Source organism: Eretmochelys imbricata, chromosome 25 (genome assembly GCF_965152235.1).
Source record: "Eretmochelys imbricata isolate rEreImb1 chromosome 25, rEreImb1.hap1, whole genome shotgun sequence".
Classification (NCBI taxonomy): domain Eukaryota; kingdom Metazoa; phylum Chordata; order Testudines; family Cheloniidae; genus Eretmochelys; species Eretmochelys imbricata.
Window position 1 is genome coordinate 3,819,062 of NC_135596.1, and position 24,704 is coordinate 3,843,765.

The 24,704-nt window shown below is 58.7% G+C and overlaps 1 protein-coding gene across 1 annotated transcript in view; it reads right to left on the minus strand.

Moving 5' to 3' along the window:
- FBN3 (fibrillin 3) overlaps positions 1 to 24,704 on the minus strand; it is a 269,159-nt gene that overhangs the window by 47,551 nt on the left and 196,904 nt on the right. Inside the window, exons 26-38 of the mRNA XM_077841944.1 lie at positions 22,600 to 22,725; positions 21,723 to 21,848; positions 21,077 to 21,199; positions 20,031 to 20,156; positions 19,805 to 19,930; positions 19,163 to 19,285; positions 15,187 to 15,309; positions 14,083 to 14,208; positions 12,575 to 12,697; positions 12,053 to 12,175; positions 8,208 to 8,369; positions 2,583 to 2,651; positions 1,917 to 2,042 (exon numbers count right to left, since the gene is read on the minus strand). Of these exons, the coding sequence (XP_077698070.1) occupies positions 1,917 to 2,042; positions 2,583 to 2,651; positions 8,208 to 8,369; positions 12,053 to 12,175; positions 12,575 to 12,697; positions 14,083 to 14,208; positions 15,187 to 15,309; positions 19,163 to 19,285; positions 19,805 to 19,930; positions 20,031 to 20,156; positions 21,077 to 21,199; positions 21,723 to 21,848; positions 22,600 to 22,725 (1,602 nt within the window). The remainder of the gene's footprint in view (positions 1 to 1,916; positions 2,043 to 2,582; positions 2,652 to 8,207; positions 8,370 to 12,052; positions 12,176 to 12,574; positions 12,698 to 14,082; positions 14,209 to 15,186; positions 15,310 to 19,162; positions 19,286 to 19,804; positions 19,931 to 20,030; positions 20,157 to 21,076; positions 21,200 to 21,722; positions 21,849 to 22,599; positions 22,726 to 24,704) is intronic.

The window sequence follows — 24,704 nt, forward strand, 5'->3', positions numbered from 1 at the left end:
GATGGGGGGCAGGTCTGGCACAGGGCGGGGGGTAGGTCTGACACAGGGCGGGGGGCAGGTCTGGCACAGGACGGGGGGCAGGTCTGGCACAGGGCGGGGGGCAGGTCTGGCACAGGACGGGGGGCAGGTCTGGCACAGGGCGGGGGGTAGGTCTGGCACAGGGCGGGGGGTAGGTCTGACACAGGGCGGGGGGCAGGTCTGGCACAGGGCGGGGGGTAGGTCTGGCACAGGGCGGGGGGTAGGTCTGACACAGGGCGGGGGGTAGGTCTGGCACAGGGCGGGGGGGCAGGTCTGGCACAGGGCGGGGGGCAGGTCTGGCACAGGGTGGGGGGGCAGGTCTGGCACAGGACGGGGGGCAGGTCTGGCACAGGGCGGGGGGTAGGTCTGGCACAGGGCGGGGGGCAGGTCTGGCACAGGATGGGGGGCAGGTCTGGCACAGGGCGGGGGGTAGGTCTGACACAGGGCGGGGGGCAGGTCTGGCACAGGACGGGGGGCAGGTCTGGCACAGGGCGGGGGGCAGGTCTGGCACAGGACGGGGGGCAGGTCTGGCACAGGGCGGGGGGTAGGTCTGGCACAGGGCGGGGGGTAGGTCTGACACAGGGCGGGGGGCAGGTCTGGCACAGGGCGGGGGGTAGGTCTGGCACAGGGCGGGGGGTAGGTCTGACACAGGGCGGGGGGTAGGTCTGGCACAGGGCGGGGGGTAGGTCTGGCACAGGGCGGGGGGGCAGGTCTGGCACAGGGCGGGGGGCAGGTCTGGCACAGGGTGGGGGGGCAGGTCTGGCACAGGGCGGGGGGCAGGTCTGGCACAGGGCGGGGGGTAGGTCTGGCAGAGGGTGGGGGGTAGGTCTGACACAGGGCGGGGGGCAGGTCTGGCAGAGGGTGGGGGGAAGGGACATTGCCAAGGCCACCCCACAGGCAAGGGCCCCCAAAGACATCAGCCCTGGGAGTGCTGGGATTGGAGCCCCGCAGAAGGGGCTGGTTCCTTTGTCCCGCACCCCAAAGGGAGGGAGGGATCCTCCCCAGCAAGCTCGGGGCTGGGCCTGGGGCATCTGGGGAAGGAACGAAGGGATCAGAGCAAAGGGCCGGTCGCGCGGCTGCGTCTTGTGAGTTGTTACCAGCCACACACCACATCAGGACAAGGGCAGGGATGTCGGCCTGCTCCGAAGCAGGCCCTGAGCAAAGCACAGCCGGGCACACACATGCACACACACACAGCCCTGTGCACACACACATCCCCGGCACACACACAGAGACACCCCCCACAGCTGGGCACCACACATGCACACCCACACACAGCCCTATGCACACACACAGCCCCCGTACACACACAGAGACAGGCACACACATGTACCCATATAGACTTGCACACCTCTCGGCGTGCACACCCCCTATGTGTACACAGCTCCACACATACACGCACCCTCCCACATGCATGTGCACACACTCAGAAATGCACACCTCTAGGCATGTGCACGCACCCACACATGTGCACACACTCCCCACACATGCAGACACGCATGTATACTCCCCTCGCATGCATGCAGCCCTTCAGTGTACACACACGTGCAGACACACGCTCCCGCACACATGTGCACACACACGCTCCCGCACACACATGTGCACACACAGACACACTCCCGCACACACATGTGCACACACAGACACACTCCCACACACACATGTACACACACACACTCCCGCACACACATGTGCACACACAGACACACTCCCGCACACACATGTACACAGACAGACACACTCCCGCACACACATGTGCACACACAGACACACTCCCGCACACACATGTACACAGACACACAGATACACTCTCCTGCACACACATATGCACACACACACACACTCCCCCACACACGTGAGCACACACACACTCTCCCGCACACGCGGCAGCGCGGTACCTTCACAGATGCGTGTGTCCTCGTTGAGGTAGTAGCCTAGGGGGCACTCGCACTGGAAGCTGCCAAAAGTGTTCACACAGTTGCCCCCCTGGCAGAGGCCTGGCAGCTCCTGGCACTCATCAATATCTGTGGATGGAGAGCGAAAGGGAAGCACTCGACCCCCCGACCAAGTCCTGGCAGCCCCCGAGGCAGGGTTCCCCAGTGTGCGCTGTCTGCACACAGCCACAGCTCACACCCACTGCCTTGGGCGCCGATCAGCACCTGAGTGCAGCGGAGCTGGCGGCTGCAAGGCTCAGGCTGAGGGGCACAGACTCGTCACATGTCACATGGTGCAGAAGGGCCAGAAGCTGTCAGCTGGCCTCAGCCTGTGGGCAGAGGAAGGGCCTTGGGGGTGGGAGGGAGAGTGCCTCCTGCTGGGGGAGGGATAGCTCAGTGGTTTGAGCATTGGCCTGCTAAACCCAGCGTTGTGAGTTCAATCCTTGAGAGAGCCGTTTAGGGATCTGGGGCAACAATCGGGGATTGGTCCTGCTTTGAGCAGGGGGTTGGACTAGATGACCTCCTGAGGTCCCTTCCAGCCCTGAGATTCTGTGATTCTCAGGGTCGTGAAGCCTGAGGTTGTGCTTTCCCTGGAATGGGCGGGGGCATGTGGGCGCCTGTTCTGCTTACCCTCCAGGATGACTGTGATGGGGTTGGGCCTGAAGCCTTCTCCTCCGGGGCACAGGGTCTTGTACTCCGCTGCGGGGAGAGAGCCAGTTAGTGGGTGGCACTGAACTGCACTGAGTGGCTCCCCGTGGAGAAACGAGCCAGAACGCAGGGAAAGAGACAGGCCATGAGGGCCAAAGTGCCCCAGGTCCAGGCCGGAGCAGCCCAACCCAGCCTCTCGCACTCTGTCCCAGCCTGTCCCATGCCTGCCCAGCCTCCAGCCCAGCTCATCACACCCTGATCCAGAGTGATGCTCCCAGGAGAAAGGAACAACCAAAGGTAGGAGAATGGATAACAAGAGGAAATATAGTGGGAGATCTTAATTTCCCAGATAGTGATTGCAGGACAAATGCTACTAGTAAGAGTAGGGCCCAGATATTCCTGGATGTGATAGCTGACAGATTTTTTTCACCAAATAGTCACTGAACCAAAAAGAGGCCATGCCATGTTACATTTAGCATTGGTAAGTAGTGAGGTAGAAGAACTGTTTGCAGAGGACAATTTTGGTTTGAGTGATCATGAGTTAATTTAGTTTAAACTACACAGAAGACTAAACAAAAATAGATCTGCAACTAGGGGCCTCAATTTCAAAGTGGCAAACTTAAAAAAATAAGGGAATTACTTCAGGAAGTGGACTGGACAGAAGAACTCAAGTATCTAAATGTGGAGGAATCTTGGAATTACTTTAAGTCAAAGTTGCAGAAATTATCTGGAGCCTGCATCCAAGCAAGGGGAAAAATTTGTAGGGAAGGGTGGCAGAGTAAGCTGGATGAACAAGCAGGTGATTAAGAGAAAGCAGAAAACCTACAAGGAATGGAAGATGAGATGGATCAGCAAGGAAAGCTACCTCTTGGAGGTCAGAAAGTATAGGGAAAAGAGAGAATTGCCAACAGCCAGGCAGAGCCGGACCTTGCAAAGGGAATTAAAACCAACAGTAAAAGGTTCTATAGCCATATAAATAAATAAAATAAAATAAAAACATGGAAAGAAGAAGTGGGACCACTAAGCACTGAGGATGGGGTGGAGATTAAAGATCATCTAGGCATGATCAACACCTAAACGAATACTTTGCCTCAGTTTTTAATGAGGAGCTTAGGGGTAGTAGCAGGGTGGCTAATGGAAATGAGGATATGGAAGTAGAAGTTACCACAATCTGAGTTGAAAGCCAAACTCAAATGGCTTAATGGGACCAAACTGGGGGGCCTGGATAATCTCCATCCAAGAATATTAAAGGAACCGGCACATGAATTGGCAAGCCCAATAGCAAGGATTTTTAATGAATCTGTAAATTTAGCAGTCATACACTATGACTGGAGAGTTGCAAATATAGTACCTATATTTAAGAAAAAAAAAAAGTGATCTGGAAAACTAGAGGTCAGTTAATTTGACCTCAATTGCACGCAAGGTCTTGGAACAAATTTTGAAAGAGAAAGTAGATAAGGACAAATAGGTAAATGGTAACTGGGATAAAACATGACATAGTTTTACTAAAGATCTGTTTCTTTTGAGAAGATAACTGATTTTCCAGACAAGGAAATTCAGTAGGTCTAATCTACCAGGATTTCTGTACAGCATTAGTACAGTTCCACATGAGAAATTATTAGTTAAACCGGAGAAGATGGGGATTAATACAAGAACCAAAAGGTGGGTAAGGAACTGGTTAAAGGGGAGACTACAGCAGGTCATACTGAAAAGTGAACTGTCAGGCTGGAGGGAGGTTCTAATGGAATTCCTCAGGCCTTGGGCCAATCTTATTTAACATTTTCATTAATGACCTTGGCACAAAAAGTGGGAGTGTGCTAAGAAAATTTGCGGATGATACAAAGTTGGGGGGTATTGCCAATATGGAAGAGGACTGGAATATCATACAAGAAGATCTGGATGACCTTGAAAATTGGAGTAATAGAAATGGAATGAAATTTAATAGTGCAAATTGCAAGGTCATGCACATATAGACTAACAACAAGAATTTTGGTATAAGCTGGGGACGAACCAGTTGGAAGTGCCAGAGGAGGAGAAAGGTCTGGCTGTGTTGGTTGACCACAGGATAACAATGAGCCACCATTGTGATGCGGCCGTGAAAAAGGCTACTGAAATCCTAGGATGCATCAGGTGAGGTACAAGGCACTGGTGAGATCTCACCTGGAATAGTGTGTGCAGTTCTGGTCTCTCATGTTTAAGAGAGATGGATTCAAACTGGAACAGGTGCAGAGAAGGCTATTCAGATGATGAGAGGAATGGAGAAAAAACAGTTACTAACCTTTCTGTAAGTGTTTTTTTTCAAGATGTGTTGCACAACTCAATTCCACGGTCAGTGTTTGGGCACTCCAGTGTACAGGCGTCAGAAAATTTTTACCCTTAATGTTACTCGTCATGGTGGCCCGAGCGCCTTCTGCTGTCATGTGCATACTGCACAGGCATAAAGGGCTGAGCTGCCCCAACCTCCCTCAGCTCCTTTCTACTGAAGCAACTCCAATGGAGAAGGGAGGGAGGACGGGTCGTGGAATGGACATGTGCAATATATCTCGAAGAACAACAGTTATGGCAAGGTTAGTGACCGTGTTATATTCTTCGAGTGATTGCCCATGCCCATTCCACGGCAGGTGACTCACAAGCATCCCCTCCAGAGATAGGTTCAGAGTCTATTTGAACAGGGACTGGGGGACCACTTGTCCATCATCTCTAGATTGTTGAGAGATTGTGTAGTGAGAGGCAAACATGTGACTGATGACCAGGTTGCTGCTTTGCAAATGTCTAATTTGAGCCAGAAATGCTGCAGAGGCCACTTGGGATCTAGTCAAATGACCTAATACACTACCTGGTGGCTTCACGTTAGCCAACTGGTAACACCAGTGAATACAACTGTATACCATGATGAAATCCTCTGTGTGGAAACTGGACTGCCCTTCAGTCTCTCTGCAAATGCAATAAACTGTTGAGACAAAGACCTGAAAGTTGTAGTCCAGTCCAGATAAATGCTAACACTCTCATAATGTCGAGTGTTTGCAGTGTCTCCTCTCCCTTACTACCATGAAGTTTGGGAAGATCAGGAAGCAAACTACCTAGGTTTGTATGAAAAGTGGAGACCAGTTCTGTAGAAATACTTGGATGGGATGATGGTAGACTTTATCTACGTAAAAACAGTACATGGTGATGGAGGGGCTGATACTAACGCTCTCAACTCCCCATCTCTTCTGGCTGATGTGTAATAGCTACTGAAAAATGCTATCTTTGTTGAAAGGTGCAACAGAGAGCAGGTCGCTAGAGGCTCACAGGGGGACCTGTAAACTTCGCTCCATGACAGAGTTGGATTCCGTACGCATGCAAACGGTCTGTCCAATCCCTTTCAAACTCCTGGGGCCATTGAGTTGGGGAAAAGGAAGCAGTTATCTGCAGAGGATGGAATGCTGGTACAGCTGCAAGATGAACTCTGATCCACCCAATCACCAATCCTTGCTGTTTCAGACACAAAAGAGAGTCCAGCACATGCGGAATAGAAGCTAGAATAGCTCTCCACCTTGACCAGGCAGAAAACCTCTTCCACTTCACAGGGTAAATTTCCTTGCTGATGGTTTTCTCCTATTCAGCAGTGTCCCTGGCACCTCTCTGGAGCAGGACTCCTCTGCTGATGGGAGACGGTAAGCCTGCAAGTCCAGAGCGAGGCTTCGCATTGTATGTAGCAGAAAGGCCCTTTGTCACCAGCACCAGCATCAGATAAATTCTGTTGTCTCTTTTGGAGACAGGCCTGCCTTGGCTACGTTGATCAGGAGGCTGAGCGCAATGAAGGGGGACTGGATTACATGAATGCTGGACACCCTTGAGATCAGCCAGGTGGCCAGGTAAGGGAGTACCTGGATCCCTAAGCTCCAGAGGAAAGCTGCTACCACCGCCATATGCTCCATAGAAACACAAGAGGCAGCTGAGTGACTGAAGGGCTGTGAACTGCTCATGGCAGCCGCTGACAGTGAATCTCAGAAATTTTCTGTGGTGCTGATGAATCACCACGTGAAAGTAGGCGTCCTTCAAGCTGCGAGCAGCATACCAGTCCCCTGGCTCCAGGGCAGGAATAATGGAAGCTAGAGTGACCATCTGGAATTTTGATTTTTTTCAGGAACTTGTTTAACTGCCTTAGATCTAAAATTAGGCCTTTTTTCCCCAATACTTCCTGATCCTGAAGGAAAAAGGGGGTTTGCCTTCAGGATCAGGAAGTATTGGGAGAAAAACCCCTTTCCCCTGAAAAAAGGAGGGACCTCCTAGATAGCTCCTCCGAGGAGCTCTGGCAGTAATACTATCTCATGAGAGGGCTCCCTACAGAGGGATGGGTGGGGGGAATAGGGCTAGCAATAATTGGAGCGTATATCTGACTTTCACCATGCTTAGAACCCACCGATCTGTTGTGGTGTGGGCCCAAGCATGACAGACATGTGGGACATTGGAAAAGAAAAAGACGGCCCTCTGGGAACTGGTCATCTGCTCTTGGCCTGCCCCTACCCATGGGCTCTCAGAAGATGCTGCCTGCCTTGAAGAAGTGGCGGCTGGGAAGCAGAGGGTGGTGGTGGTGGTTTGTCACCTCTGTTCCTTCTCCTTGGCAGGTGTTGGGCTCGAGGAGCAAACCCCTGAAAATGCTGGGACTGATGAGGATGGAACGCCTTCCACCTCACTCGATATTAGGAAAAACTCTTTCACTAGGAGGGTGGTGAAACACTGGAATGCGTTACCAAGGGAGGTGGTAGAATCTCCTTCCTTAGAGGTTTTTAAGGTCAGGCTTGACAAAGCCCTGGCTGGGATGATTTAACTGGGAATTGGTCCTGCTTCGAGCAGGGGGTTGGACTAGATGACCTTCAGGGGTCCCTTCCAACCCTGATATTCTGTGATTCTGTGAAGACTGAGCCAGATACGTTCATGGAGGAGATGGTCCGAGGGGCCTGCCTACAACATCATGTAGCCCATCCGCGACTGCTACTAACAAATATCTCCAATGGCTGGTGATGGGACGCTGGAGGGAATGGGCTGTGAGTTACTACAGAGATTCCTTTCCCAGGTGTCTGGCTCGTGGGTCTTGCCCACACGCTCATGGTCCAATTGATCACCACATTTGGTGTCAGGAGAGAATATTCCCCCAGGTCTGATTGGCAGAGATCCTGGTGGTTTTTCGCCTTCCTCTGCAGCCTGGGGCCTGGGTCACTTGGAGATTTGAACTAGAGTAAATGGTGAATTCTCTTTAAATCAAGATTTGAGGACACCAGTTACTCAGCCAGAGTTCTGGGCCTATGACAGCAGTGGGTGGGTGAGGTTCTGTGGCCTGCAAAGTGCCAGAGGTCAGACTAGACGATCATGATGGTCCTGCCTGGTCTAAAAGTCTCTGTCCCACCTGCACTCAGCCCTCAGCTTATCCCACCCTCCCTGATACAGAGCGATGCACCCAGGCCCCACCTGTCCACCTGACCCCACTGCAGGCAGCGATGCAGCCCATACCTCTGCCCCCGATTCCCCATGTCCCAGGTCCAACCTGTCCCTGCCCTTTGGAGCACAGCAGAGCGCTAACCCCACTGCACGTGAGATTCACCCCAGAGCACTTCTCCTACTCACTTGTGTTGGCTGGAGGGCAGAGCTCACAGGGGTTCCCCCAGGCACGGCCCAGTGAGCAGCAGCAGGAGGCCCGAGTGACGCCCACCCCGATTTCAGCGCTGCACGAGATCCCACCATCCCCGCGGTCCTGAGTGTCTAGGAAACAGTTCCCGACGCGGGTGTCTGCACAGGGAGGGTAGAAAGGAGACAGTGAGCCTTAGGTGAGCAAAGCCCCCCATGCCGCCGCAGCTGGCAGAGAGGGAGGGGCGCAGCAGACCCTGGCAGCAATGGGGGAAGCCTCTGGCAATGGCCCAGGACCTGCCCCTCCTGATAACAGCAGAGTTCCCCTTGTCTGCCACCATCACCACAGTGCTGCAAAGCTCGCCTGCTTTCCCCAGGCCGCAACTCTGGCCCAGCCCCACAAAGGGACATAGCAGCCAGCAAATCGCAGGAACACCCATGCCCCACAATGCTGAGTTAGGCACCCAGGTCCCTGGACAATGCATAGGGAGAGCATTCATAAAAATCCCCCTGGATTCACAAAAGCCAGCCTGCTCGGGAGCCTGCTGAGCTAGCCAGAGGGAGATCCTGATGCCGGGGGTGTGCTAAGCCCTGCTCCTCTCACGGAGTTCGGTAGGTCCCGGCTGCAGGGAGACGCTAGCTCGGCCAGCGAGCCGCAGGCGGGAGCCCTCTCCTGGAGGCTGGTGACTTAGCGCCGATGGGACTGCAGCTGGCAGGGCTGATTCCCGGCACGGCCGAGAGACCTGCGCTGGCTCGGCTCGAGCTAGCGCACTACAAGCGTGGACGCTGCGGCCTGGGGGTGGCTCCGGCTGTCTCCTGAGTCCAGGCTACCCTCAGGCGGCCAGCCCAAGCCATCACCTGTGCCACAATGGCCACGCTGCTGTTTTCAGTGGGCTCGCTCGGGCTGCTCACCCCGTGCTGGGAAGCCCCTCCCAGCTGCAGTGTGGCCGTACCTGTCGTTTCTAGCAAGACAGAGCGAGGTGCCCCCCCAGCCTCACGCAGACCAGCCGGGGGACGTGGGAGGAGGCAGCCCTGGGAGCCTGTAGCCCAGTGGCTGATCCCCCAGGGTAGGGAGAGGAGATCTGAGCAGGGGTTCCCCACCTCCCAGTGCGCTGACCACTGAAGTGGAACCGCCCGCAAGTCTCCCGCAATCGTGCCTGTCAAAGTTGTTCCACTTTAATTAAATAATCAACTTATTAACATGAACTGGGCCAGAGAAAGACTCTGTGATGCTGTGTTTAGGGCCCCCGCCGGAGGGGTGGGAGACTCCGTTCAAATCCCTTCTCCCCAGGAGGCAGAGGGGGAATTAAACCCAGCTCTGCCCCATCCTAGGCGAGTGCTGTAATCTCTGGGCTCAAGGCTGTAAGGGAGATTCCTGCCCCTCCCCCACAGTTGGCTCCTGTGGAGCTAGGTGACCCCCGAGTACACCGGCTGGAGCGACCCCTGGCTGGGACAGCACAGGAGCCCTATCCCCCGTCCCTGGATTGCGCTGGGCCTTAGAAGGCAGATAGCACCTGAGCCCCTAGAGGGAGGCAGCTGAGCGCACGCCCAGAGGCAGGAACAGCGCAGGGTGGGGGTCGGGGCGGCTGAGCAGGGTCTGTGGGTCACAGTGCAGGGTCGGGGTCAGGGTCTGTGGGTCACAGCGCAGTGTGGGGGTTGGGGTCAGGGTCTGTGGGTCACAGCGCAGGGTGGGGGTTGGGGTCAGGGTCTGTGGGTCACAGTGCAGGGTGGGGGTCGGGACGGCTGAGCCGGGTCTGTGGGTCACAGCACAGGATCGGGGTCAGGGTCTGTGGGTCACATTGCAGGGTCGGGGTCGGGTCAGGGTCTGTAGGTCACAGCGCAGGGTGCGGGTTGGGGTCAGGGTCTGTGGGTCACAGTGCAGGGTGGGGGTTGGGGTCAGGGTCTGTGGGTCAGAGTGCAGGGTGGGGGTCGGGGTGGCTGAGCAGGGTCTGTGGGTCACAGTGCAGGGTGGGGGTCGGGGTGGCTGAGCAGGGTCTGTGGGTCACAGTGCAGGGTGGGGGTCGGGATGGCTGAGCCGGGTCTGTGGGTCACAGTGCAGGGTCGGGGTCAGGGTCTGTAGGTCACAGCGCAGGGTGCGGGTTGGGGTCAGGGTCTGTGGGTCACAGCGCAGGGTTGGGGTCAGGGTCTGTGGGTCACAGTGCAGGGTGGGGGTCGGGGCAGCTGAGCAGGGTCTGTGGGTCACAGCGCAGTGTGGGGGTTGGGGTCAGGGTCTGTGGGTCACAGCGCAGTGTGGGGGTTGGGGTCAGGGTCTGTGGGTCACAGCGCAGGGTGCGGGTTGGGGTCAGGGTCTGTGGGTCACAGCACAGGGTGGGGGTTGGGGTCAGGGTCTGTGGGTCACAGTGCAGGGTGGGGGTCGGGGCGGCTGAGCAGGGTCTGTGGGTCACAGCGCAGTGTGGGGGTTGGGGTCAGGGTCTGTGGGTCACAGTGCAGGGTGCGGGTTGGGGTCAGGGTCTGTGGATCACAGCGCAGGGTGGGGGTCAGGGTCTGTGGGTCACAGCGCAGTGTGGGGGTTGGGGTCAGGGTCTGTGGGTCACAGCGCAGGGTGCGGGTTGGGGTCAGGGTCTGTGGGTCACAGCACAGGGTGGGGGTCAGGGTCTGTGGGTCACAGCACAGTGTGGGGGTTGGGGTCAGGGTCTGTGGGTCACAGTGCAGGGTGGGGGTCGGGGCGGCTGAGCAGGGTCTGTGGGTCACAGTGCAGGGTGGGGGTCAGGGTCTGTGGGTCACAGTGCAGGGTGGGGGTCGGGACGGCTGAGCCGGGTCTGTGGGTCACAGTGCAGGGTTGGGGTCAGGGTCTGTAGGTCACAGCGCAGGGTTGGGGTCAGGGTCTGTGGGTCACAGTGCAGGGTGGGGGTTGGGGTCAGGGTCTGTGGGTCACAGCGCAGGGTTGGGGTCAGGGTCTGTGGGTCACAGTGCAGGGTGGGGGTCGGGGTGGCTGAGCAGGGTCTGTGGGTCACAGTGCAGTGTGGGGGTTGGGGTCAGGGTCTGTGGGTCACAGTGCAGGGTGGGGGTTGGGGTCAGGGTCTGTAGGTCACAGCGCAGGGTTGGGGTCAGGGTCTGTGGGTCACAGTGCAGGGTGGGGGTTGGGGTCAGGGTCTGTGGGTCACAGTGCAGGGTGGGGGTCAGGGTCTGTGGGTCACATTCACAGGCTCAGATCTTAAAGTGCAACAGATGCTGAGACAGGTAGCCTGGGGGAAACTCCCTCTGATTGGCTGCCTTCCCCACTGCCCTGCCTCCTGAGTCAGAGCAGCCAATCAGGGCTGCCGAAGGAGGCAGGTGGTGCTCTCCCTGCATTCCCAGGGCCGACAGCAGGGGTGGGGGAGGAGGGAGCAGAAAGAGCCGAGCAACTCGAGGTAGCTCTTCTGGCCCCTCACCCACCCTCCTGTGAACAGTGGGGATCCCCCACCCCTGCCCCCGCACCCACCATGTGTGTCCCTGACCAGGGCTGTGAGGACCCAGATGTGAGCAGACGGTGCTGGGGGCTGTGGAGGGAGCCAGCTATCAAGAAAAGGACATTGAGTTAACCTGTGGAACTCACTGCCTCTAGTCTCCTGGAGGCCAAGGTCTGACTAGGACTGAAAGCAGGATTAGCACTTTGCCTGGAGAACGACCCCCCCAGTTACATGGGACAAGACAGAAACCTCAAGGGCATGAGCCACCCACGAGAGTCTGCGGCCAGAGAGAAACACCCCTCTAGGCAGGTTCTGCACCTCTCCTGTCTCCACCAATGAACGGGGCTGAGTGAACCCTGGAAAGGCTGGTTCACCCTGGGAGTGGGGACGGGGGAGGCCCTGGCGGGGCTGCTCTCTGCTGGAAGCTGCACTCACCCACGCAGCCCACTCCTGTGGGGTTCAGCTCGAAGTCCTGGGGGCAGTTGCACAGATAGCTGCCCGGGGTGTTGACGCACAGACCGTTGATGCAGTTCACGGGGTCCGCGCACTCGTTGACGTCTGCAGGGACGGGGACGGGTCAGTATCAGGAGCAATCACTCATCACCAGGGAAACCTCAGCGATCGCCCTGGCTGGGAGGCAGAGCATCCTCACGCCCCAGGAGACGACAGACCACCCCTCCCCGCCCCGCCCTCTGCCAGGGCTCAGGATCAGCCGAGCAACAGGCGGTCTACTGAGGCCGCTGCAGGGTCACGGGCACCTGGCCCTGGTTCGGCCGAGCCCTGCCCAGGGCAAACATGGAGCCCGCAGGGCCTGTCTCTCAGCTCCCGGGTGCCAGGCTCCCCTCCAGGGCTGGGACCAGTTCCTCCCCTGCAGGTGACCCCAGGACGCTGACCGGGGAGGGTCTCAGAGAACCGGTCCCCAGGGGACCCCCTGCCCCAGGCGCTGGCCCCAGCTACCTGTGCAGTTGCCTCCGCTCCTGTCGAGCTCATAGCCGTCATCACAGGCGCAGCGGAACATCCCAGGCAGGTTCTGGCAGCTCCCGAAGACGCAGATGTTCTGGAAGGTGCATTCATCGATGTCTGCCAGGGAGACAGAGCTGGGCACGTCAGAGCTAGCTGGGCTCTGGGGCCAGAGGAGCAGCTTCCCCACGACCCAACACGTGACAGCAACAACAGGCCAGGCCGGATTCCTGCCAGCCAGGATCGACTAGCCGTTCCCCCAGGGAGCTCTCCGTGGGAGGGGAAGGGCCGGGCGCCTGCCCCGGGGGATCTCCGTGGGAGGGGAAGGGCCGGGCGTCTGCCCCGGGGGATCTCCGTGGGAGGGGAAGGGCCGGGCGTCTGCCCCGGGGGATCTCCGTGGGAGGGAAGGGCCGGGCGCCTGCCCCGGGGGATCTCCGTGGGAGGGGAAGGGCCAGGCGCCTGCCCCGGGGGATCTCCGTGGGAGGGGAAGGGCCGGGCGTCTGCCCCGGGGGATCTCCGTGGGAGGGAAGGGCCGGGCGCCTGCCCCGGGGGATCTCCGTGGGAGGGGAAGGGCCAGGCGCCTGCCCCGGGGGATCTCCGTGGGAGGGGAAGGGCCAGGCGCCTGCCCCGGGGGATCTCCGTGGGAGGGGAAGGGCCGGGGGCCTGCCCCGGGGGATCTCCGTGGGAGGGAAGGGCCAGGCGCCTGCCCCGGGGGATCTCCGTGGGAGGGGAAGGGCCGGGGGCCTGCCCCGGGGGATCTCCGTGGGAGGGGAAGGGCCGGGCGCCTGCCCCGGGGGATCTCCGTGGGAGGGGAAGGGCCAGGCGCCTGCCCCGGGGGATCTCCGTGGGAGGGGAAGGGCCGGGCGTCTGCCCCGGGGGATCTCCGTGGGAGGGAAGGGCTGGGCGCCTGCCCCGGGGGATCTCCGTGGGAGGGGAAGGGCTGGGCGCCTGCCCCGGGGGATCTCCGTGGGAGGGGAAGGGCCGGGCGCCTGCCCCGGGGGATCTCCGTGGGAGGGGAAGGGCCGGGGGCCTGCCCCGGGGGATCTCCGTGGGAGGGGAAGGGCCGGGCGCCTGCCCCGGGGGATCTCTGGGCTCAGCAGATGTCACAGGCTCACCGAGGAGCTGCTAAGCAGCAGCAGAGGAGCAGGCAGCCAGAGCAGTGCAGTGGTCCGAGGTCTGCAGCCCAGCTGCGGCCAAGGGTGCTGTGGGGTGGGCTGGGCGTGATGTCTGAGCAGCCAGGCCACACTCACAGGCAGGAATTTGGGTGGCTCCTCGCACTCCCCGGAAAGAGGCCTCGGCCTTCCTGAGCCCACGACACCAGACGCCAGCTCCCTGGGTCCTCAGCTGCCTGGCTGGAGCCGGTGACTGGAGCGTTGGTGTGCTCCCTGGGGTGGCGGCAGGGCCAGAGCCCTGCACTGGGCAGCAGCATGGCGTGAAGGACCTGGCTGTGCTGGGGCAGCGTAGAAAAGCTGGGCAGTGCCGTGCTGCAGGAGCCGTGCTCTTACCCTGGCAGGCCCTGCTGTCCTCCGTGGGGTTGAAGCCCATCTCGCACTCGCAGCGGTAGCCCCCGGGCGCGTTCAGGCACTGCCCGTTCTCACACAGGTTCACGTTGTCCGCACACTCGTCCACGTCTGCAGGAGAGGTCACCAGCACGTCAACGCATCAGTGGGAAGAAGGCCGGAGCCTCCACCCCACCCAGGGAAACTCCCAGGAGCCGCCACAATCTTGTGCCCCTCCCGCCGGCTCATGGGCAGCTGGAGGAGGCTCCACAGGAGAGGAAAGGAAGCTAGGTACTGTTGGGGGGTTCCCAAAAGCACCTGCAGGAGATGCATGCTTTCGGGAGGGCTCCCTGACCTAGAGCAGGTTACCCATCCCCCACAGGCACGAAGGCAGGAGACCTCACAGCTAGCGATGGGACAGCTCTCAGTATGCCCTTGGCATGGGGAGCTGGCCAGAGTGCTCCCACCGTTAACGGGTGGATGGAGATTGGGGGATCCCATGGGTAACCGAGCAGGTGGGGTGTGGGGGAATTCCATGAGTAACCAAGCGGGTGGGGATTCCCATGGGTAACCAAGCATGTGGGGATGGGAGGATCCCAAGAGCAAACCAGCAGATGGGGATGGGGGGATCCCATGTGTAACTCAATGGGTGGGGGTTGGGGGATCCCATGGGTACCCGGCCTGGTGGGGATGGGGGGATCCCATGGGTGACCCAGTGGGTAGGGATGGGGGGATCCCATGGATACCCAAGCAGGTGGGGATGGGTGGATCCCATGGGTAACCCAGTGGGTGGGGATGGGGGGATCCCATGAGTAACCGAGTGGGTGGGGATGGGAGGATCCCAAGAATAAACCAGCAGATGGGGATGGGGGGATCCCATGGGTAACTGAACAGGATGGGTGCGGTTTGGGGAATATCTGGCTGTCAGTCAGGGTTTGCATCCCAGAGGATGGGGGCTGGTGGGGGAGGGGAGGGTCTCTCTACCCTGTCTCTGCATCCCCCACAGTAGCCGGGGAGCGATCAGTTGCTCCCCACAGCTGGGGTAGACTGGAGCAGTCCTAGGTGGGCGTCAGGCCCCTTTCTCTGCCTCAGCGTCCGGACACCCTGTACCTGAGCAGGAGAAGCCGTCGCCGGAGAAGCCCTCTCGGCAGGCGCAGCGGTAGGAGCCGGGTGTGTTCACGCAATTGGCGTTTAGGTTGCACTTGTGCTCTTCAGTGGCACATTCGTCCAGGTCTGTGGGGAGAAGCCCAGTGAGAGGATTGCTTGTCTCCGGGTCTGAGCCCGGGGACAGCACAGGGTTACAGGCTGGGGTCTGAGTGCCTGGGCTGGGCTTCCCCCTCCTGGCTCTCCGTCCCCCACTGGTGAACACGGGGACACCCAGACGCACAGCATAGCTCCCCACACCTATACGCTGCTTGTGAGACGCACAGACACACGCTGCCTGAGACGCTGACACGTGTATACAGACACACACACTGCCTGTGAGCCACCCTGACACACACACTGCCTGTGACACACTGACACACCCACACTGACACACACACTGCCTGTGAGCCACCCTTACACACACACTGCCTGTGAGCCACCCTGACACACACACTGCCTGTGACACACTGACACACACACTGCCTGTGACACACTGACACACCCACATTGACACACACACTGCCTGTGAGCCACCCTGACACACACACTGCCTGTGACACACTGACACACACACTGCCCATGACACACACACACACACACACAGAGCCCGTGAGACACTGACACACACACACTGCCTGTGACACACTGACACACACACTGCCCGTGAGCCACACACATACAGACACACACACTGCCTGTGAGACACTGACACACACACACACACACTGCCTGAGACATTGACACATATGTACACACATTGCCATATCAACACTGTGACGTTGTACTCTACATGATTTTATGAACAATGCTAATGAGCGTGAATATAATGTAACTGGAATATGCTTCATGCAAAAGGTTTCTTGTAAGGTACCATTACAAAGCATATAATCTACTGAGCATGGTCATCCTATTTGTATAAATGTATCACTCTTGTATCTGAAACTAGAAATATAAAATATAACTCTGAGGTCCTATTGTAATTATGCAAAGTGTGGGCCATTAATGGTGGTTTGGAATCTTGATGGCTCCCATCAACCAGGACAATTGACTATGGCTCTGTTTGCTTGCAGGCCTTCCTGTGAGCATAGGTGCCAACTTCTCCTGGCGCTGGTGATTGCTTGCGCCCCCCCACCCCTAGCCCGCTATGACTCCACCCCTGCCCCACCCCTTCCTGCCCCTGCCCCACCCCCATTCCAACCTCTTCCCCAAATCCCCACCCCGGCCCTGCCTCTTCCCCGCCTCCTCCCCTGGGCGCGCCACGTTCCCGCTCCTCCCCGCTCCCTTCCACAGCTTGTTATGCCACGAGACAGCTGTTTCGCAATGGCAAGCACTGGGAGGAGAAGCGGGGATGACGCGCTCAGGGGAGGAGGTGGAGGCGGAGGTGAGCTGGTGCCGGGGGGGTGGGGTGCTTAGCTTCTGGTGGGTGCAGAGCACCCACCAATTTTTCCCTGTGGGTGCTCCAGCCCCGGAGCACTTATAGAGTCGGTACCTATGCCTGTGAGTCAGGCTGGGAGGAATGAGGGCTTGAAATCTTATAGTGACATGTCACCATGTCACCTGAACTGGAATCCATCTTTAGCCTGGTGCTTTTCCATTTAAAAGGAGGGGTGGGAACCCAGAGAGGGACAAAGAATTCCTGCCTTATGCAAAAGCTATATAAGGGGGTAGAACAGAACAAAGGCGGCTGCAATCATGAGAAATCCCCTAGCTACCAGCTGAGCTGGAACAAGGGCTGTACTGGGGAAAGAACTGTGCCCAGACTAGGATGGTGTCCAGTCTGTGATAGAAGCTTATTGAAACATCTGAGGGTGATGTTTTGTCTGTATTCAGTTTTCTTACTGTATTAGGCATAGACTTGCATGTTTTATTTTATTTTGCTTGGTAATTCACTTTGTTCTGTCTGTTATTACTTGGAACCACTTAAATCCTACTTCTGTAGTTAATAGAATAACTTTTTACTTATTAATTAACCCAGAGTATGTATTAATACCTGGGAGGGGGGGGGCAAACAGCTGTGCATATCATAGAATCATAGAATCATAGAATATCAGGGTTGGAAGGGACCTCAGGAGGTCATCTAGTCCAACCCCCTGCTCAAAGCAGGACCAATCCCCAATTAAATCATCCCAGCCATGGCTTTGTCAAGCCTGACCTTAAAAACTTCTAAGGAAGGAGATTCCACCACCTCCCTAGGTAACGCATTCCAGTGTTTCACCACCCTCCTAGTGAGAAAGTTTTTCCTAATATCCAACCTAAACCTCCCCCACTGCAACTTGAGACCATTACTCCTTGTCCTGTCCTCTTCTACCACTCAGAATAGTCTAGAACCATCCTCTCTGGAACCACCTGTCAGGTAGTTGAAAGCAGCTATCAAATCCCCCCTCATTCTTCTCTTCTGCAGACTAAACAATCCCAGTTCCCTCAGCCTCTGCTCATAAGTCATGTGTTCCAGACCCCTAATCATTTTTGTTGCCCTTCGCTGGACTCTTTCCAATTTATCCACATCCTTCTTGTAGTGTGGGGCCCAAAACTGGACACAGTACTCCAGATGAGGCCTCACCAATGTTGAATAGAGGGGAACGATCATGTCCCTCGATCTGCTGGCAATGCTCCTACTTATACAGCCCAAAATGATGTTAACCTTCTTGGCAACAAGGGCACACTGCTGACTCATATCCAGCTTCTCGTCCACTGTCACCCCTAGGTTCTTTTCCGCAGAACTGCTGCCTAGCCATTCGGTCCCAAGTCTGTAGCTGTGCATTGGGTTCTTCCGTCCTAAGTGCAGGACCCTGCACTTATCCTTATTGAACCTCATCAGATTTCTTTTGGCCCAATCCTCCAATTTGTCTAGGTCCCTCTGTATCCTATCCCTGCCCTCCAGCGTATCTACCTCTCCTCCCAGTTTAGTATCATCCGCAAATTTACTGAGAGTGCAATCCACACCATCCTCCAGATCATTTATGAAGATATTGAACAAAACCGGCCCCAGGACCGACCCCTGGGGCACTCCACTTGACACCGGCTGCCAACTAGACATGGAGCCATTGATCACTACCCGTTGAGCCCGACAATCTAGCCAACTTTCTACCCACCTTATAGTGCATTCATCCAGCCCATACTTCCTTAACTTGCTGACAAGAATACTGTGGGAGACCGTGTCAAAAGCTTTGCTAAAGTCAAGATACAATACATCCACTGCTTTCCCTTCATCCACAGAACCAGTTCTCTCATCATAGAAGGCGATTAAATTAGTCAGGCATGACCTTCCCTTGGTGAATCCATGCTGACTGTTCCTGATCACTTTCCTCTCATGTAAGTGCTTCAGGATTGATTCTTTGAGGACCTGCTCCATGATTTTTCCGGGGACTGAGGTGAGGCTGACTGGCCTGTAGTTCCCAGGATCCTCCTTCTTCCCTTTTTTAAAGATTGGCACTACATTAGCCTTCTCTCTATCAGTGTTATAGAGGGTGTTATAGAGGGTGTTATAGAGGGTGAACAATTCATGAGTTTACCCTGTATAAGATTCATACAGGGTAAAATGGATTTATTTGGGGTTTGGACCCCATTGGGAGCTGGGCATCTGAGTGTTAGAGACAGGAACACTTCTTAAGCTGTTTTCAGTTTAGCCTGCAGCTGCTGGGGGACGTGGCTCTGACCTGGGTCTGGGTTTGTAACAGGCTAGCACATCTGGCTCAAACTGGCAAGGTCCCGGAGTCCCAAGCTGGCAGGGAAAACGGGTTAGAAGTCGTCTCGGCACATCAGTTGGCAGTTCCCAAGGGGTTTTCTGTGATCCAACCCGTCACAAACACAATGCCCTGTTGGCCCCTGGAGCACTGTGTGTGCACAGCTGACCCCAGTATCTGCAGGTGCACATGGCCAGGGACATGGCCACGTGCTAGGAGCTGCTCGAGTCGCCTCCCCGTCTGGGCTGGGAACTCACCATTGCATTTCAGCCCATCTCCAAGCCAGCCCATGCGGCACTTGCACTTGAAGCTGCCAGGCACGTTGATGCAGGAGGCATGCACGTCACAGTTGTGAGCGCCAATCTCACACTCGTCGATATCTGCACAAAGGAAGTGCATTAGACCTGACCCAGCCAGGCCCCTCATCCCAAGTGAGGGGGGGACAACCTAGGGGCTACTAGGCCCCAAGTGCCCATGGGGCGGGGACCAGGCCGACCCAGAAGTGACCCCACTGGTGCCCATAGGTATGGACCAGGCTGACCCAGGAGTGACCTTTCTGGGCGATGGAGGGGTTGCGCAGTGAGTGACCCCCGGGGCAGTGGGGACACACTGGGGTGAGCAGTGCGTGACTGCTGGGACGGTGGGGACAGACTGTGGTAAGAGGAGAGTCAGGCCCAAGGGATACAAATCAATTGGGAACAGATTCCTGCCTAGAGCCTAATGCGGGTGACTCATTGGCTCTGGCCCTGGGAGTCCCTGCCCTCTGGGGTGGAGGGGTCCCTGAGGAGCCAGCTGCCCAGGGGCTGGTCTTGCCACGTGGCACTGCTCCTGCCTAGCTGGCACCTGACCCAGGCACTGGCTCCCCACAGCGCAGGGCACTGGCATGGCGGCGTTCCCACCTGTGCAGCCCGTCGTCCCCTTCTTGACAAAGTAGCCGAGCTGGCAGTGGCAGATGAAGGAGCCCTTGGTGTTCTCGCACTCGCCGTGCAGGCAGATGTTGGGGTTCAGGTCACACTCGTTCACATCTGCAGGAGAACACGGCTCAGCACCTGCAGCCCAGTGCCAGGGCCCGGGGCAGGTCCCAGAACCTCCCTCCCCAGCCACCCCCGGGGGCGGCCATCTCACCGATGCACGTCTTCATGTCCAGGGAGGCCATGAATCCATCAAAGCAGAGGCAGCGGTACTCCCCCGGGATGTTGGTGCACTGGCCCCCATCGCAGATCTCTGGGTTGTCCTCGCACTCATCGATATCTGGCGGGGGAGGGAGAAGCTGTCAGAGCAGGGGCCTGGAGCCCCAAGGTGGTCGTGAAGGGGGATCACTGGACACGGGAGGGGGTCTGTGGTGACGGAGAAAGGCAGGCCGGGTGGCAGGGCTACAGCCACGAGGGTCCCTGGGTGGGAAGCCAGTGTTGCCAGAGGCCGGCAGCAAAGAGATTGAGCCAGGGGCTCCCTCAGGCTCCAAATCCAACCGCCACTGGGAGACTGGGTCAGGGCCTGACATTGCTGGGCAGGCCAGGGCGCCTGCAGGAAATGTCCCAACTCAGCTGCTCCTGGCTCACCACACACCCATGTCCTGTACAGGGCTGAGGGCAGGGTGAGCTGGCGGTGCCCGTCAATGCACAGGGCTGAGGGCAGAGGGAGCTGGGGGTGCCCGTCAATGCACAGGGCTGAGGGCAGGGTGAGCTGGGGGTGCCCGTCAGCGCGCAGGGCTGAGGGCAGGGTGAGCTGGGGGTGCCCGTCAATGCACAGGGCTGAGGGCAGGGTGAGCTGGGGGTGCCCGTCAATGCACAGGGCTGAGGGCAGCACGAGCCGGGGGTGCCCGTCAATGCGCAGGGCTGAGGGCAGGGTGAGCTGGGGGTGCCCGTCAGTGCACAGGGCTGAGGGCAGGGTGAGCTGGGGGTGTCCGTCAATGCGCAGGGCTGAGGGCAGGGTGAGCTGGGGGTGCCCGTCAATGCACAGGGCTGAAGGCAGGGTGAGCTGGGGGTGCCCGTCAGTGCGCAGGGCTGATCGCTGTCTTCAGCATGAGTCAGTGGAGCCCACCTCATGCCCTTCACCTCACAGGACAAGGCCCAAAGATAGTCCCACTCAACCCCAGTGCAAGGCTGTGTTGCATCCTGCAGCGCCCTGCGCAGCCCGTATGCCAGCACTAGAAGAGCCAGATCCCCACTCACCCGTACACGACCTCTTGTCCGGCATGAGGGCGTAGCCTTCACTGCAGCTGCACTGGTAGCTGCCCTCCGAGTTGGTGCAGTGCGTGTCGCAGCCGCCATTCATGATGGTGCACTCGTCAATATCTGCATGGGAACAGCCACGCCCCAGTCACTGCCAGGCCTCCTGCTGGGCACAAGCCACGCAGCCAGACGGGACCCACATGGCACTGCCAGCACCCAGAGAGCTGCAGGACAGAAGTATGCACCTGCGCCGTGGGCCCTGCAGACAGGGGCAATGGCTTACAGTGCCCCCATGGGCACTCGGAGGAAGGGCTGCTGCCTTCCCGGCCTCTTGCTGTCCAGACCGCACCAGGACATCGGGCACTAACCAAGCCTGTTTTACAGATGGGGCCTGGCAGTGGCTGAGGCATGGCTGTGCGTAGGGCTGTCCATCCTGGCGCCCTCCTGAAGGGGGCGCTGCACTCTCGGTATGTTTCACACGGATGCTTAAAGGCAGCCCATTGCCCTGGCGTCCAACTGGGGGACTCCTGGAGGCTGAAGGCCAGAAGAGCCCACTCTGGTCATCCTCTCTGCCCTCCTGCATCTGCAGGGCAGAGCCAAACCAGGCCCAGAGCCCAGCCTGGAGCTCAGCCCCACGGGCACTCACCGACGCAGCCCTGCCTGTCCGGAGTGCCCTGGAAGCCGGAGTCACAGGCGCACTGGTAGGTGCCGATGACGTTGACGCAATGCCCATTGCGGCACAGGCTGTCACTGAGGGAGCACTCGTTGATATCTGGGGTGAGAGTGAAAGGGTTAATGGGCCAGCTGGGCTCAGCCATTCCCAGCATTGCCAATGCTTCATTTTAACAGTGACCCTTGCAGCTCCCCACAGCCCCCATCCCTGCCACATCACATACCCACCCAGGTCCTGACACTCTCTTGGGTCTCTCCCAGCTGCTTCGGATCCCCTCTCCCCGCATGGAGGGGAGGAACCAGCTCACGTCCCCAGGCGCACTTGCTGCAGCTCCCAGGTGGGCCCGTCCCCACTGCCCCAGGCCCAGGTGGGATTTCTCTGCCCTCCCGGGGCTCTGCAGCACCTCCCACTCCTTGTCTCCTAGCAGTATTTCTAGGCGCTCTTTACTTTTTTAGAGCATTTCAAACAGTGGGTCCTACCCCCGGCGGCTGCGTCCCCACCAGGAACCTCTGTACCGTGCTGGTTGGGATCGCTCCTTGCCATAGATCTCTGTCCAGCCTGTCCCACTCTCACTCCTGCCATCTGGGCAGCCCAGCATGCTGCCGGCTGCCCCTCCGGCCCATCACCATCTCGGTAGCAGGTAGCTGATCTCGCTCCATAAATGTAACGTGGCTCTGGGAGTGACAGAGACTCTGGGCCCAATTCTGTGAAATGCAGCATGCCCTCAACCCCCCACTGACCTGAGTGGGATCTGCACATGCCCAACATGGGCTTACGATCAGGCCCTCTGACAGGGGTGTGAGCGAGGGCTGGCGCTCTGCAGACACCCTGGCCCTTCCCACGCACTCACCGATGCAGGCATTGCCTTCTGCACTCAGCTCGTGGCCTGGGGGGCAGATGCACTCGAAGCTGCCCTCAGTGTTGACACAGATCCCTCCACGGCACAGCAGCGGGTCCCGCTCACACTCGTCGATGTCTGCGGAGAGCAGGACACAAGGGTTTGGCTGGCAGCTGGTGTTTCCCAGGTACGTGTGACTCCAGTGCCAAGGAGCATTGGCCTGGAAGAACCCCTAAGCCCAGCTTGGGACCCACCCTCCAAATCCGAGTTACCCCCATGGATAACGCTACAACACAGCTCAGGCTGGGAGGGAGCCACATGGTAAGTTACAGAGAACCAGTAAAGGACAGTGCAGAGCACAGAGTGCGTCACCATGCGGGGGACAGTCAGGAGCCACCGCGCCTTGGCTCCCCAGCTGTCTGGCTGTGCCCAGCCCTGCGTGCCCCTCCCCAAGCCCCTCTCAACAGCTCCCTAAGACCAGGAGGCCGGGGTTTGAGTGAGGGTGTTTGAAATCGCTGCTGTGTCTGTTCCCAGCTCTTCCAACACAGACAATGCTACCCCAAGTGCTGTCTGTGCAGTGGGAGTGTAGTCCACTGCCAGGGCCTAGGCCCTGCTCACCGCCTGCCCAGAACGGAGACTTGTCCCAAGCTGCAGCCCAGGGAGCAGGAGCTGCTTGGGGCACAGGCAGCTGTAACAGGATGTGCTGCAGGCCGATGCGCGTGTGGTCAGCTGCCTGTCCCAGCGCTGTAACGCCCCCGGGCAGGTGGCCAAGGAGGCAGAGGGGCGCTCATGCACACGGCCCCAGGAGAGCTGGTGGGAGCACAAAGATCAGTGCAGAGAACGCCACACACCAGGGCAGTGCCAGCCTGCCAGGGCCTGACCGCACTCACTCCGGTCCCCGGACCCACGGGCTGGTGCCACCCAGTGGCGCAGGAGTGGCCCAGCTGAGCCCAGCCCCTGCCCTCTCGCCGGCGAGATGCCACCAGGACACCCTGGGGGGGCGGAGAGCAGGCCGTTCCCCAGCTGGCAGGGGGCACAGCGACAGGAACAGCCTGAAAGCCGTCTCCGGCTGCGCCAAGACATTTCTCTGTCCCAAGATACACACAGGCCACAGAGCACCAGCCTCCCGCAGGGCCCGAGAACAGGCTCAGGCTGCCATGGAAACGGGCAGGTCACTCCTTAACGTAAACGTGGGCTTGGCCCAGGCTGGAGTGGGCTCCCCCCAATGGGAATGGCTGGGGCAGCTGGGCAACCTGCCCTCCACCCGCCCAGCCAGGAGCACCTTGGGCCCTGCCCCTGAGGGTAGTCAAGGGCCTGGTCCCAGCAGCCCCTGGGCTGAGTTCCCTGGCTGCTCCCCAGATGGCCCTCAGGGTTATGCTCCAGGGAATGTTCCAGGGGGGAAATTTTGCTCTTTCCCCCCCAAGCCATATTTCCAGCAGGACAAATTGCCCAGCTGGAGGGAGGGCGAGGGGAAAATGCCTGAACCCTGGCTCCAGCGGGTGCACCTGGGACGCAGGCCACAGGCGGTGCCTGGCAGGTCTCGAAGCATCACTGCCTTGGCTGTGCAATGGGTCGGGGCCTCCCTCCCACTGCTCCCTGCCAGCAGGGTGAGGCTAGTGGGGTCTGGCCTTTGGCGGGAGCTCCCAGCCATTCCCAAGATGGCCCCTGCTGCAGGATCCAGGGCATCTTCAATGCTCCCTGGTACAGGCTGTGCTCTCCCCCATACAGAGCCCCTCCCCCTCAGTCCAGCCCCCCCCCACACCTGCCTGCCCAAGTCCTGAGTCTCCCCCACCCACCAGGCCCCTGAGCCCCCCCAAAGCCCTCCATACTCTCCCACCCCTGCCCTGAGCACCCCCCCCACACACACACCAGCCCACCCTGGCCCCTTGCAGACTCTGTGCTCTCCCCTGGGCAGCTATCCAGGGCGCTCAGCTCCCCCCGGGCTCTCTCCACACTCTCAGGCCCCGTTCTGCTCCCAGCTGCTCCCAATGAACAGGGGGGCCTGGAGAGGGCATCTAGGCTGAGAGAGGCCTTGCCCTTCTCCTGCCCCCCGCCCCATCATGGGAGAGTGGCTCCCCGCAGGGAAGCAGTGACTATTCCAGACTCTCCAGGAGTCA